General features: G+C 38.5%; 1 protein-coding gene across 5 annotated transcripts in view; it reads left to right on the top strand.

Moving 5' to 3' along the window:
- VPS8 (VPS8 subunit of CORVET complex) overlaps positions 1 to 13,918 on the top strand; it is a 270,200-nt gene that overhangs the window by 192,491 nt on the left and 63,791 nt on the right. For all 5 annotated transcript variants that reach the window (XM_046002698.1, XM_046002699.1, XM_046002701.1 and 2 more), the window contains 3 exons: positions 908 to 1,011; positions 7,058 to 7,139; positions 7,494 to 7,576. In XM_046002698.1, coding sequence (XP_045858654.1) covers positions 908 to 1,011; positions 7,058 to 7,139; positions 7,494 to 7,576 — 269 coding nt within the window. The remainder of the gene's footprint in view (positions 1 to 907; positions 1,012 to 7,057; positions 7,140 to 7,493; positions 7,577 to 13,918) is intronic.

Genomic DNA, 13,918 nt, shown 5'->3' with positions numbered 1-13,918 from the left:
GCGTCTACTTAGGGTCAGAGGTTTACTTAATGTTCTGTTTTTAAAACTTTGAAGCCTTTAATGTTTTTTGTGGATGAGACTGATACGTTTGCTTGTGACAGTGTCAAAGAGAATGAGGGAGGCAAGATTTAGAAGTCAGAAGTTTAAGAGTTGTTGCTGTAGTTCACAGGAGGTGAAGAGCAGCATAGGGTAAAAGTCACGACATGTGAGGGCACGGAAGTAGAATCCACAGAAGTGGCAATTTATTTGGGTGTGTGGGTAAAGCGGGGAGGGAACATCAAGGACGATGAAGATTTATAAACTGACCTAAAGAAGGTGGTTTCATTAACTTAGTTTGGGAAGTGAGAAAAAAAGTGATCTGGGTTTTGTGCATATGAACTCAATGTGCTTGCAGGACATCCGTGTAGAAATGGATAGTCTGTGGAAAGTTCACCCTGCAGATGATACAAGGAACAAGGGCTATAGGTGTACATTCAGAAGTTATTGGCAAGAACCTGAGGTTGAAACCATAAGAGGAAGTGAATTACTGGGAAATGAAAAGGAGAGGGCCTAAGACAGTATCTTGAAGGATGACTTACATCTAAGAAGTAGAGGGAAGAAGAAACGGTAGAGCAGGAAAGGTGAAAGGTCATCTTTCTGCTGACTAACCCACAGATGATCAGAGCTGTTCCATAGCTAAAGTGTATTAAAACGCGAAGTGTGATGTGCTTTATACGTCTTGTGAATGTCAGGCATTTACATGGAAACAAAATTACCTGTTTTTAATCTACTAAGCATTGGTATGCTTATGGAAGATTTCATAATACAAAACAGTGCTATGCCAAGAAAAAGATAATTTTTTACAGAAGCTCTGAGTATTATCAGTAATACATCCTTAAGTCTTGTTAACAATTTTTTCTGAATCTAGAGACCAAAGAAGAGCTCTCACTGAAGGATGTTGAAGATACCATGGTAGAGACAATTGCCCTTTGCCAGAGAAATTCCCATAATTTGAACCAGCAACAACGAGAGGTAGGAGAATGACTACTTAGGCATATCGAAGTCGGTTCTGATCTGAAACTAGGAATTAATTCTATTTCTGCTGCCCTCTCAGCCACCTGAGTTTAATTCAACTAGATTTTAATCACTGTTTAGTGCTCCCAGGAGTATAAGCCTCCTAAAGTTATTGTGAGGAGTGCCTGTCCTCTTTGTTCTCACAAAAGGCTTTATATTCCTGGATCTGGCTGTGCGGCAGGATTTAGGCACGTGATACTGGATGTCCTTGTTCTCTTTGGACCATGATTCTTGTATTCCGTGTAGTGATTCTATGGATGTCTTGTCATTTATCATCTCTTCTATCCTCTGTGGAGGAAAATGAGCATGAGGAGCTGGAGGGAAACCTTCAGGGGATACAGAGAACGCTGGAAAAGGTCAAAGAAGGCTGTGATGTAGTTTCTCAACCCTGGCTGCACATTACAGTCACTTGGGGAGCTTTGAGAAAATCCCAGCACTTGGGCTGCACCCCCAGAACAATGAAATTACAGTTTCTGGATGGGGACCCAGTGCTAAAGCTTCCCACATGATCCCACCGTACAGCTAAGGTTGAAACCACTGCTATAACAGATTCCAGACTGCCAAAAGGCAGAGCACAGAACTGAAGGAGGCACAGCTGAGCACCTGGTGCAGGTGGGAGTTACAGCAGGGAAGCAGAGACTAAGGGGGCGGGATGGGACTTGACAGCCACATTCTGCTGCAGTTTTCAGAAGAGAAGTTGCAGCGTGATGTGGCCTCCTTGTAATTCCTCGGTGCCTGCCCCTCTGGGCTGCAGCCTCTGACTTGGCACCACCCGAAACCTTTCTCTTCCCAGGGTTCTGAAATGGGGAGTAAGGCAGACTTTTTATATATATTTAGCCATACATGTTACAGTGAGAATTATAAACTTACTTTTCTTTCCTGTTCTTTTGAGTTGGGTAAATTGCGACTTGATGTTCTTGTCAAGGATTTTTTAAGACCATACGTTGCAGAAACCCTTCAGAAGAAAAATTGTATACCCCAAGCACATTTACATAACAGAGGTGATTTTTAAAAAAACATTTTTGTGTGATATACATACTCATTTTTTTTTTTAAATCCTGCAAAACAGAAAGTTACAAAGAAGAATGTTTTTTTTAAAAAATTACCTTGTGGGGTGGGAGGTTGGGGGAACCAGGTGGTGGGTAATAGGGAGGGCACGTATTGCATGGAGCACTGGGTGTTTTGCAAAAACAATGAATACTGTTATGCTGAAAAAAATAAATAAATTTAGAATATGCAAAAAAAAAAAAAAATTACCTTGTAAGGGGCGCCTGGGTGGCTCTGTGGGTTAAAGCCTCTGCCTTCAGCTCAGGTCATAATTCCAGGGTCCTGGGATCGAGCCCCACATCGGGCTCTTTGTTCAGCAGGGAGCCTGCTTCCCCCCCCCTCTCTCTGCCTGCATCTCTGCCTACTTGTGATCTCTGTCTGTCAAATAAATAAAATCTTTAAAAAAATTTTTTTTAAATTACCTTGTAAGATCTATCACCCAGAAATAACCATCATTATCACTGGGGGACTATCAGTCCAGGTACTTCTTATCTTCCTAAATCAGGAAATGCTTGCTTTTACAAATAAATATAGTAGTCAGTCTCCATTAGGAAGCTTTCTGAATTTCAAATTAATATTTCTTCACCATACTATTTCTTAATAAATATCACTACAGCTTAAAAAAAAATCTGAATGACTGTAACAGATTGGAATTATTTATTTATAATTACATTTCTGTTTTATAGTGTCTGTGATGCTAAGCCAGTAAGGAAACACATGAATTCATGCTTGCTCCCACCTCTCTCCTCCATCCCTCTTAATTTTAATTAACCTCATTGAGGCCAGCAACACATACATTCTTTTCTGTGTCCACAATTCCTGTAAATTGTTTAATCTTTTGAAAATGGATTTTGAGCTTTTCAGTAGTCATTTTGCCATGATTTTTCTATTCCTGAGTTTTTATTTTCATTTATCTTTTGGTTGGCTGGCTATATTTGGACATGGTTATATTTTGAGAGAGAAACATGAAAAGGTAGAATTCTTTAAACCATGTTCATACTTACTTAATTCTAAATTTTTTTCACATTTCAACCCTTCCATCTCCTCTCCAGTATCTATTTGATACTCCTCCATTGCCTCATGGAAAATTTAAGGGAAAAGGATAATTATGGTTGTTTTTTTTTGTCTGTTTGTTTTTTAATTTAAATTTATTTATTTTTTTCAGCGTAACAGTATTCATTGTTTTTGCACAACACCCAGTGCTCCATGCAATACGTGCCCTCCCTATTACCCACCACCTGTTCCCCCAACCTCCCACCCCCGACCCTTCAAAACTCTCAGGTTGTTTTTCAGAGTCCATAGTCTCTTATGGTTCGCCTCCCCTTCCAATTTTTTTTTTTTTATAAACATACAATGTATTTTTATCCCCAGGGGTACAGGTTTGTGAATCGCCAGGTTTACACACTTCACAGCACTCACCATAGCACATACCCTCCCCAATGTCCATAACCCCCTCCCCCTCTCCCAACCCCACTTCCCCCCAGCAACCCCCAGTTTGTTTTGTGAGATTAAGAGTCACTTATGGTTTGCCTCCCTCCCAATCCCATCTTGTTTCATTTATTCTTCTCCTATCCCCCTAACCCCTCATGTTGCATCTCCATGTCCTCATATCAGGGAGATCATATGATAGTTGTCTTTCTCCGATTGACTTATTTCACTAAGCATGATACCCTCTAGTTCCATCCACGTCATAGCAAATGGCAAGATTTCATTTCTTTTGATGGCATCAGGGAAATACAAATCAAAACCACAGTGGGATATCACCTCACACCAGTCAGAATGGCTAAAATTAACAAGTCAGGAAATGACAGATGCTGGCGAGGAGGCGGAGAAAGGGGAACCCTTCTACACTGTTGGCGGGAATGCCAGCTGGTGCAACCACTCTGGAAAAACAGCATGGAGGTTCCTCAAAATGTTGAAAATAGAACTACCCTATGACCCAGCAATTGCACTACTGGGTATTTACCCTAAAGATACAAATGCAGTGATCCAAAGGGGCACGTGTACCCGAATGTTTATAGCAGCAATGTCTACAATAGCCAAACTATGGAAAGAACCTAGATGTCCATCAACAGATGAATGGATAAAGAAGAAGTGGTATATATACACAATGGAATACTATGCAGCCATCAAAAGAGATAATTGTGTTTTTTATAAGTAGGACTGTTTAGGTTCACATAAGCTGAAATATATGACTCACATATATTAACAGTAGAATTAGTTATAAAAATCCATGCCTCCAGAACTCTAGGGATTATTCCGACTGTATTTGAACTCTGTATCTCTTTTTTTTTTTTTTTTTTTGAACTCTGTATCTCTTAATCAGAGATAGGAACAATGCTTCTTTTAATGTGGCCAAAGGAAAACTCATTCCATCTTTTTTTTTCCCCTGAGTTGGGATTTGTTTTAGTAAAAATATTAGATGTTAGACTTCTTCCTGTGTTGATAATGTGTTGAAATTTTCACTTCTCTATGGCTATTATTACACCATTAACTGGCTGCTGTGAGAGAAGTCTGTTTGTCTCTCCCTGTGTTAGAGACACACACACACCCCCTCTTTTTGTGGCCCCTCCCTCCAACAACTGGCTTCTGCTTCATTTCTGAACAAGTTTCATTATAACAACAGAAATATTTGAATGTAAATTTTACATAAATACTGTCTTGTGTGAAAAATGCTAGACTGATCTTATATAATACCAAACATTTAATTTGGGGGGTTTTAATGGTGGTTTGTCTTGATTCTCTTTGTTTTGTTTTGGAGAGAGTGAGAACAAAAGCCGTTACCACAGACAGTCAACTAACTAGAAGATTTGAAGTGTTTGGAAGTTTGACAGTAGATGTTCATAATATCTCTTTCCAGAAGTTATCATCACAAGACTTAATGTTATGAGTATTTACTTAAAGCAGACTACAGGAAATTGGGCTGTTAATCCTTTCTCAAGTAGAATCTCTGCTTGTCCTACTTTTCTCTGTCTGTTTATGGGGCTGCCCTAATACACGGTGATTACATAACAAAGAGTTTGGCTTTGTTATTATGCATATAATTCCCTGAAAAGGAAGCTGTGTATTACACAGCATAAGAAAGGAATTCAGGTTTAGTTGTGTTGCTCTCAGGGGATGGTTTGTGTGGAGATTTAATTAAAGAAAAATAATTCCTCTGTGTAGCGTGTGAATGTATCCCATGGCTATTACCTCCACAACCATGCTTTCCCCCAGTCTACCATTTATAGTCAAGAAACAGCTAATCTTTACAAAAGTAATTCTTCCTGAATTGTCTGGATTAAATAAGAAAATTTAAAAATGAAATTTCTAAACATAATAAATATAAAAACAAAATATATCCCATATATAATTAAATTATACAATAAATAAATAAATAATATAATTAAAATAACCTACACAGAAATAATGTGGTTATAAAAACATGTTAAAAAGAAGTAAGCTAAATAAAGCTATCCAAGAATAAAATACAACACTAATAGTTCATGAGTACTAAATAAGTTAAAATTTCAATAAAATAAAAAATTGCCAGTATGTAATATCGTTAAAACCAGTATCTTGAGAACTTGAAGAAATACATCAAAAGTTATTAGTATGAAATCTTGGCCTCATAAAACCTTAAATGGGGGCAGATAAAGGCAGATAAAGAGCTCTTCAGTTGGGAGGTCAACCAGTGGTTACTGGACCAGCAGCCTGTTCCCTTTGCCTTCAGAGGCTCCCATATCTCCACTGCCATAGAATTTGTACAGGGTCAGGTGGTGGGGTACAGAATATGCCCTTTTCTGTAAATAACCACTCTTGTTCTGCTTTGACCTTTGTTCATTGCTCCCAGGTGTTTTCAGGAATATTCCTCCCAAGACATAGAGTTAAGGCCTTCTGTAAATGATTGTCCAACAAGAAACCATGCCTGAAAACTTAAAATGTATTAGTTTGATTTTTGATTAAAGATCCCTGCCCTCCTCCCCCCAAAAAAGGAAGAGGACAGAATTTGGAGTCAGAGTACCAGTTAACTGGTAGTGTGATCTTTGGCAAATTACTTTTCTAAACTTAAGTTTCTTATCTCAAGTGAAGATCATGCTTATTGTATAAGGCCGTTTCAAAATTGAAATGAGAAAGTTGTGTAAATCATTTAATTGAGGACCCAGCATAATAGGAATAAATAAATGGTGGATCTACTAATTTATCTCCTGATGTGGTTGGAAATGTTAATTGAAATAACGTTAGCTTCTACTTCTTGGTCTATGATGACTAACATAATACAAAACAACGCTTTAGAGAGGGGAAACCTTAGGACAACCTTTATTCATTTCTCTTGCTTGATGCAGCTGAAGAGAAATGTGGGGGAGGTAAGGTGGCGGAAGGGGTGATCCTGTGTCCTGTTCTGCAGTACATAGGGTCACTTAGACTTGGTCAGGGGTGTGTGTACAGCACCGTGTTTGAGAACCCGGCTGGCAGCTCGGCCGTGTCTCCTTTGAACAGGCCTTGTCCTAAAACACAGAAGACTGCAGTTCCAGGGTCTAGACTTCCTGCAGTTTATTTTCCCAAGGCGCATAGTAAAGATACCTATTGTAACTGTGCTCATTGCTTCTTATTGTTGTTTCTCTTCCCAGTCAAGTGTTCTATCTTTTGTTTTTAAAATGTTTATAAACAGGGTGCCTGGGTGGCTCAGTCGTTAAGCATCTGCCTTTGGCTCAGATCATGATCCCAGGGTCCTGGGATTGAGCCTCGCATCTGGCTCCCTGTTCAGCGGGAAGCCTGCTTCTCCCTCTCTCACTCCCCCTGCTTGTGTTCCCTCTCTCTGTGTCTCTCTCTGTCAAGTAAATAAATAAAATCTTTTAAAAAATAATAAAATGTTTATAAACAAATGTATGTGAGAGGTACATCTCAACCTGTAAAGCACTATGCTGAAGCCAATCTTAGATATAACAGAGTGCTTTGGTTTCTTCTGACGTTGTAGGCACTCTGGTTTCCATTACTGGAGGCAATGATGGCCCCCCAGAAGCTCTCTGGATCAGCCGCACCTCATCTGCACCCGGAAGGTAATTACATCATCAGAGTCCACCTATACCATCACCAACTTTCATCTGTGAAAAATTATCATTACGATACCTTTTCCCAGTATCATAGTATTAGTGTTTTTCTTAATGAAATTGTCGTATAGTGTTAATCTCATCTTTTATTCCGTTCTTTCTATGGTACCAGTTGTGTCTTTTGTCTTGAATAATAGTAGCTTTGTTATTTATCAGCAGTTAACTTTAAAATATCCAACTGGCCCTGGTTAGCTGAATTTCTAGGAAACTATATAAATCTACTATTTTCCACTGACTTGTAGGAAAAACCAAAACCTCTTACTTTAAACTAACCTTAATATTAACATTTTATTATTATAACAGCTCTGAAATCTCTGACCATGCAAGTTCTAAACAGCATGGCAGCATTTATTGCCCTTCCATCAATCTTGCAAAGAATCTTACAGGTGAGTTAAAAGGGGAGAAATTCAATGTTGATCAGTTTCAACTAATATTCTAGTCATGTTTAAATAACAAATTAAGCTAATGTTTAAAAAAAAAAATGGGTCTCCAGAGTAATGCGGCTGATTTTTGTCATTGCTAACTATCTAACTTAACGACTGTCGTCCTTGAGCCTTTCCTGGTGCTCCAGGAGTGTGGGTTTTCCTGGCACGAGCTGGGGACCTTCCAGGTGGGTGTGCAGCCTTCACGCGTTCACTGGCATCTGGGGATTCAGATGTATAGGCTTCCTGTTCGTATGATAACTGGGAGAGAATCACCATTTATTGCCAGCGAATTGTGCTTTTTAGATTAAAAAAATACATAATAACCTAAAAATTACATTAATATAGTCATTTCTGAATCATAGGTTGTAACTTAAGTTTTCCAACTCATAAAAAAAATTTTATGTCCAGCACTCATCCCCTGTTCTAATTGTTACCCAGCCTTTGTGTCCACAGCCTTTGTAGGAAATATCATTTGAAGGAAATACCTATGTCCTTCAGCAAAAGGCATGAACGTTCCCAACATCATCAAAAGAACACCAAAAATGCCCCAAGATAAATTTTTCAGAAACTTTGTGAACATTCCTGGGGAAATAGCAGGAATTATCCTTAGAATCCATTTTGTCTTCCTTCATTTTATGCAGCATAGACACTCTCACACACAAACACACACACACCCCAAAACCATCAAAAAACAGTACTATGATGCCATTGGTCTTTATAATTCTCAAATGACTTTTCTCCCATCAAGAATGTCCCTGGCAGCTCTCTTTTAAGACTTGCCAAGCTCCACTTGCATCTGGTATGAAGTGTCTGGGCTTTGCTGATACAGACTGCTGTATCCGTAGGCTCTCATCACAGTTATGCCTCTGCACACGTCCTCTTTTGTTTGATCCTGAGCATGTGGTGGCAAAGTCTTTGATATAAATCACTTCTCTTATGTCCATTTTAGAATACGTTAGTCATAATGTTTTTAATTGAATATAAAAGTAGTACTTCCATAAGGTAGAAGTACTTGAGTTTACCAAGTAAATTAGAAAAAATGAAATCTTAAGGTCAAAGTAGCTTCACTTTCACTGTGTGCATTTTGCTTTATGTTGAGCTTTAACCACACTTTGGTACATAAATTACAAGAAACAAAAATCAGTTTTTCTCTTGGCAAAAGCACGTGATTTTTTAAATTTTTGTTTTTTCAAGGCTCCTGACTTTGAAGGCTTTTGATATTAGAAAATCTTCCCTTTATTTTGAGTTATACTGGCATTTATTTTATTTTTTTGGCATTCATTTTAATAGTATTCTTAGCATTTTCTACTTTCAGTGGTAGAAAAGGTATATTCCACCTTCTTTTCCCATGAATCAAGAGGGTATCCTCTTTCTTAAATTTGTTATTTGCATGTTTGTGATTACTGTAATAATAACTCTACCTTATATTTGTATAGAGATTTTTATTTTTCTCAAGGTGCTTTCACAGATAGTATCTCATTTGAAACTCAGAACATTCTCTTCAGGTAGGTAGGGCTACTACCGAAATTTCTGTTGATGAAGGAGGAAACTGAAGTATAGAAAAGCTAGTACTTGGCTCGCTGTTTGTGGTAGAACCCGGGCTACCACAACAGTCTCTCACATTCTGATTTATGCTGGTTCCTATTATATTGTGTAAGCTTTTCAGTTGTTTCAGTGCCTGGTGTTTTCAGGCACTAATTAATTTGTTTATTAATTATATGTTACCCTGTTTGGTCATTTTCTATGTAGATGAAAACCTTAGCTTTTGTCCTAAAGAGCTTTTAGGAGAAACGGAAAATGTTCTGATGGAGCTCTTCTTTGGGCTCTAAGCAAGTAATGGTGGCCACCTGAAGGATTATCTGCTGTGAACCCCACCCCCCAGGGTGATTGCCACTTCATCCCCACATTTTCGGGCCATGTGATTACAGCAGGAGCAGCGTCTGACAGCAGGACCCTGACTCCACTAGATTGAGTCAGGGTGAGCAACTGGCCTAAGCAGGGCCAGTCAGTGCCTTTTCCAGGAAATTGTAGAACTGAACTTGAAGAGGATGAATGAGCCACTCTTCAGGCCTCTGAGTTAGATAAGGTACAAAGTTCAGCAACTGACAGTGACTACTTTTCCATCATGTTGGCTGAAATAGTTTAAAAAAAAAAATCGCGGAGAGAAGGGGAAGAGCAAAGCAGACACACAAAGAGGAAAATAGACAAGATGAATGAAGAAAAAAAGAGAAGACACCAGGAGGAGACTGCAGAAATCCTGATGGCATTTAGTTCTTTGTTGTAGCTCTAAAGGCTCACCTGCATTCCTTTGCTTGGATCCTTGAAACAGCCCAGTATCTTTACAACAGTTAGTTTTTTTAATAAGTTGGAATGAGTTGGGTTTCTGAATATATCTAGTCAAAGGAGTACCAATAAAAGTATATCTGGAACAGACTGGGGAATTTGGGAAGATTTCCTGGAGGAGGAAATGTCTGAACTGAATCTTAAATAGTCTAAAGAAATTAGGAGGAAAAAGGAGATAGGGCTATTCTAAGTGGAGTGAACTATATATACAAATAATGTGAGGTAAAACATGTACATTTGGAGGAGTTGCAAGTGTTAAGTATGCTTGGAACATAGGACAAGAATAAAGGTGAGTCACGGAGCTGAAATTTGAGAGACTGGCAGGGACTGTGTTCTTAATTGCTTTGTGAACCATAAGGTAAGACTTTGGATTTAATTTTAACATTAGTAGATTCTCATCAAAGGATTTTAAGCAGAGGAATGATGGAATAATGTTTCTCTTTAGAAAAATCATTCATACAATATGTTATACAGGATAAATTGGAAGAGATAAGACTGAAGGCCTAGGAATACCCAGAATGAAATAGGTACTCAAAATTGGTTAATTGCGTTGCATAGAGTGGCTAGGAGAAGATGGATTTGGAAGTTAGTAGAATCTGCTTGACTTTTTGATGTTTAGAGATAGGGAAACACAAGAACTGATGTTTCATGTGACTAGCAATGAGCAATGGGGAAACATGAGACTGGACTTTATGGGAAGAAGTGAAAGTGGAGACATAGACATAGAAGTTGTCAGCACAGAAGTGGTAGTTCAGTTCTTGAAACTAGGTGAATGTTAGGAGGAAATGAATTAGCGAGAAAAGCAGAAGGCTAAAAGTGGAGCTCTTGGAAACACCTAAGGATCAGGTCTATTTACCGATCTTTATTTACCATTAGAACGGAAGGACCTTCAGAATAAGACTATACTTTGCTACTCTGTCACCATCACCTAGCCCAGAGGTACCTGACATACAGTAGGAACTAAATATTTTTAGCGTAACAGTATTCATTCTTTTTGCACAACACCCAGTGCTCCATGCAAAACGTGCCCTCCCCATCACCCACCACCTGTTCCCCCAACCTCCCACCCCTGACCCTTCAAAACCCTCAGGTTGTTTTTCAGAGTCCATAGTCTCTTATGGTTCGCCTCCCCTCCCCAATGTCCATAGCCCCCTCCCCCTCTCCCAATCCCACCTCCCCCCAGCAACCCCCAGTTTGTTTTGTGAGATTAAGAGTCATTTATGGTTTGTCTCCCTCCCAATCCCATCTTGTTTCATGTATTCTTCTCCTATCCCCCTACCCCCCCCATGTTGCTTCTCCATGTCCTCATATCAGGGAGATCATATGATAGTTGTCTTTCTCCGATTGACTTATTTCACTAAGCATGATACGCTCTAGTTCCATCCACGTCGTCGCAAATGGCAAGATTTCATTTCTTTTGATGGCTGCATAGTATTCCATTGTGTATATATACCACATCTTCTTGATCCATTCATCTGTTGATGGACATCTAGGTTCTTTCCATAGTCTGGCTATTGTAGACATTGCTGCTATAAACATTCGGGTACACGTGCCCCTTCGGATCACTATGTTTGTATCTTTAGGGTAAATACCCAGTAGTGCAATTGCTGGGTCATAGGGTAGAGGAACTAAATATTTTTAGAGTGAATAAAAGCCAAGGGTGCAGGAATTCCACTTCTGCCCCAGGTGGAGTAACAGATTTACCCCCTTGCTTGAAGCAGCCAAAAAAACTGGACAAAGTATATGAAATAGTTTTTTTAAAAAACTGGGTATCAGGCAATAAAGGTCATTGATAACCGAGAGACAGGAAAGAGACAAGGTAGGCCCTGTGTTTGTCCCACCTTAATGCCATGAGAGACTTTCTAGGCAGTAGTGCAGGGAGGGTATCCCAGCCAGTTTCCAGCATATTCATTACTTTGAGGAGATGGAGCTGAAAATCAAGAGACTGAGGTGGCCAGAGTTTGCAGGCAAGTACCAGGCAGCAGAACTCTGGAGATGTGCAGAAGGCCCCTATATCAAGTGTGAGTGCATGGTATGAGGAAACTAGCTAGGCCAAGGAAAGACCACCTGAAAGGATCAGAGGTAATAATACTTACACTTACACAGAGCCAATAGCAAGACGAGAATGAAGACCTCATAATGCACAGAACATGGGGTAGAGTACTCAGAAGTACTCAATAGTGGGAAGCAGCCCAAACTACACATAGCTCCACTCATGTTAGCAAATCTTAATAGCAAGACCTGAAAGGATCAAACTTTCCAAGTAATTTAACTGCCTCCCAGAACAACAATTAAAAATACTTTAAGGAATACAAAAATATCCAGGACTCAACAGTGTAAAATTTATGGTATATTACATCGAATAAAAATACTACAAGGTATTCAGAGAAGCTGGAAAATGAAACCCACATATGACATTGGATATTAAAATTAGCAGACAAGGATACCAAAGCAAAAGAAAAGATAAGTGAATTTGAAGACCTAGCAATACAGACTATCCAAAATGAAACAGAGAAAAGTGAATTGAAAAAAAAAAAAAAAAAAAATGAGTCCGTGAACTCTGGGACAATTTCAAACAGCCCAGAATATGTGTCCTTGGAATCCTAAAAACAGGGAATCAGAAAAAATACTTGAAGAAAAATTGGCTGAATATTTTTCAGATTTATGAGAACTATTAGCACACAGATCGATAATCCCTAACCTGAGCAGTATGAGGAAAATACAAGGCCCATCATAATTGTTCAAAATCGGGTTAACAGAAAAGCTTAACAGCACCAGAGATAAAAAAGAGGAACAAAAATAAAGATGACAACACATTTCTGTCAAACAGTTTTAACCACTTTGACCTAGTTGACATTTACATATTAATTCTAACGGCAGAAGTCACATTCTTCTCAGGTTGTACATGGAATGTTTACTAAGATAGGCCATACTCTGGGCTATAAAGCAAGTGTCCGTAAATCCATTGTTTTGGATTTTAACCATTCTAATAGGTGTGTAGTGGTCTTATTATTTTAATATGCTGTTATTATTTAATATGCTGTTCATCTATAATGAACAATGACTTGGAACACCTTTTTATGTGCTCACTTGCTATCTGTGTATCCCCATTAGTTGGGTCGTGTTTTTTAATTATTGAGTTTTAAGAGTTCTTTGTATTTTTTTTATAGAAGTTTTTTGTCAGATATGTTTTGTTTGTATTTTCCCAGTTGGTAGCTTTTCTTTTCATTCTCTCAACAGTGTCTTTTCATTAAGCAGAAGTTTTTTTAATCTTAACGAGGTCCAACTTTTCAGGGATTTTTTTTTTCATGGATTGTGTATTTAGTGTTGTATCTAAAAACTCATCATCAAACCCAAGTTCACCTAAATTTTTTTCCCATGTTCTAGAAGTTTTGTAGTTCTGCATTTTACATTTTAGGTCTGTGATCCATTTTGAGTTAATTTTTATGAAAGATGTAAGGTCAATGTCTAGAGTCATTTTTCTACCTGTGGATGTCCAGTTTTTCCAGCACTATTTGTTGAAAAGACTATCCCTTTCTTCATTGAATAGCCTTTGCTCAGTTGGCTATATTTGTGGGGGTTTATTTCTAAGTGCTCTGTTCTTCTCCAGTGATCTCTTTGTTTGGTCTTTTGTCAGTACCACATTATCTTGATTATTGCAGCTTCATGGTAATTCTGAAAGTCAGGTAGTGTCAGTCCTCTGACTTTGTCCTCCTTCAATGTTGTGTTAGCTATTTTGGGTCTTTTGCCTTTCCATATAAACTGTAGAATCATATTGTCTGTATCCACAAAGTAACTTGCCAGCTCTTTGATTGTCTTTGTCTGGTTTTGTCTGGGTAATGCTGGCCTCATCAAATGAGTTAGGTGTTCCCTCTGCTTCTATTTTCTAAAACAGATTGTAGGATATTGATTTAATTTCTTCCTAAACATTTGGTAGAATAAACCAGTGAAACCATGTGG

This window comes from Meles meles, chromosome 4, assembly GCF_922984935.1.
Source record: "Meles meles chromosome 4, mMelMel3.1 paternal haplotype, whole genome shotgun sequence".
Classification (NCBI taxonomy): domain Eukaryota; kingdom Metazoa; phylum Chordata; class Mammalia; order Carnivora; family Mustelidae; genus Meles; species Meles meles.
Note: the sequence above shows the minus strand (reverse complement) of the source record. Positions and strands in the feature narration are given on the sequence as shown.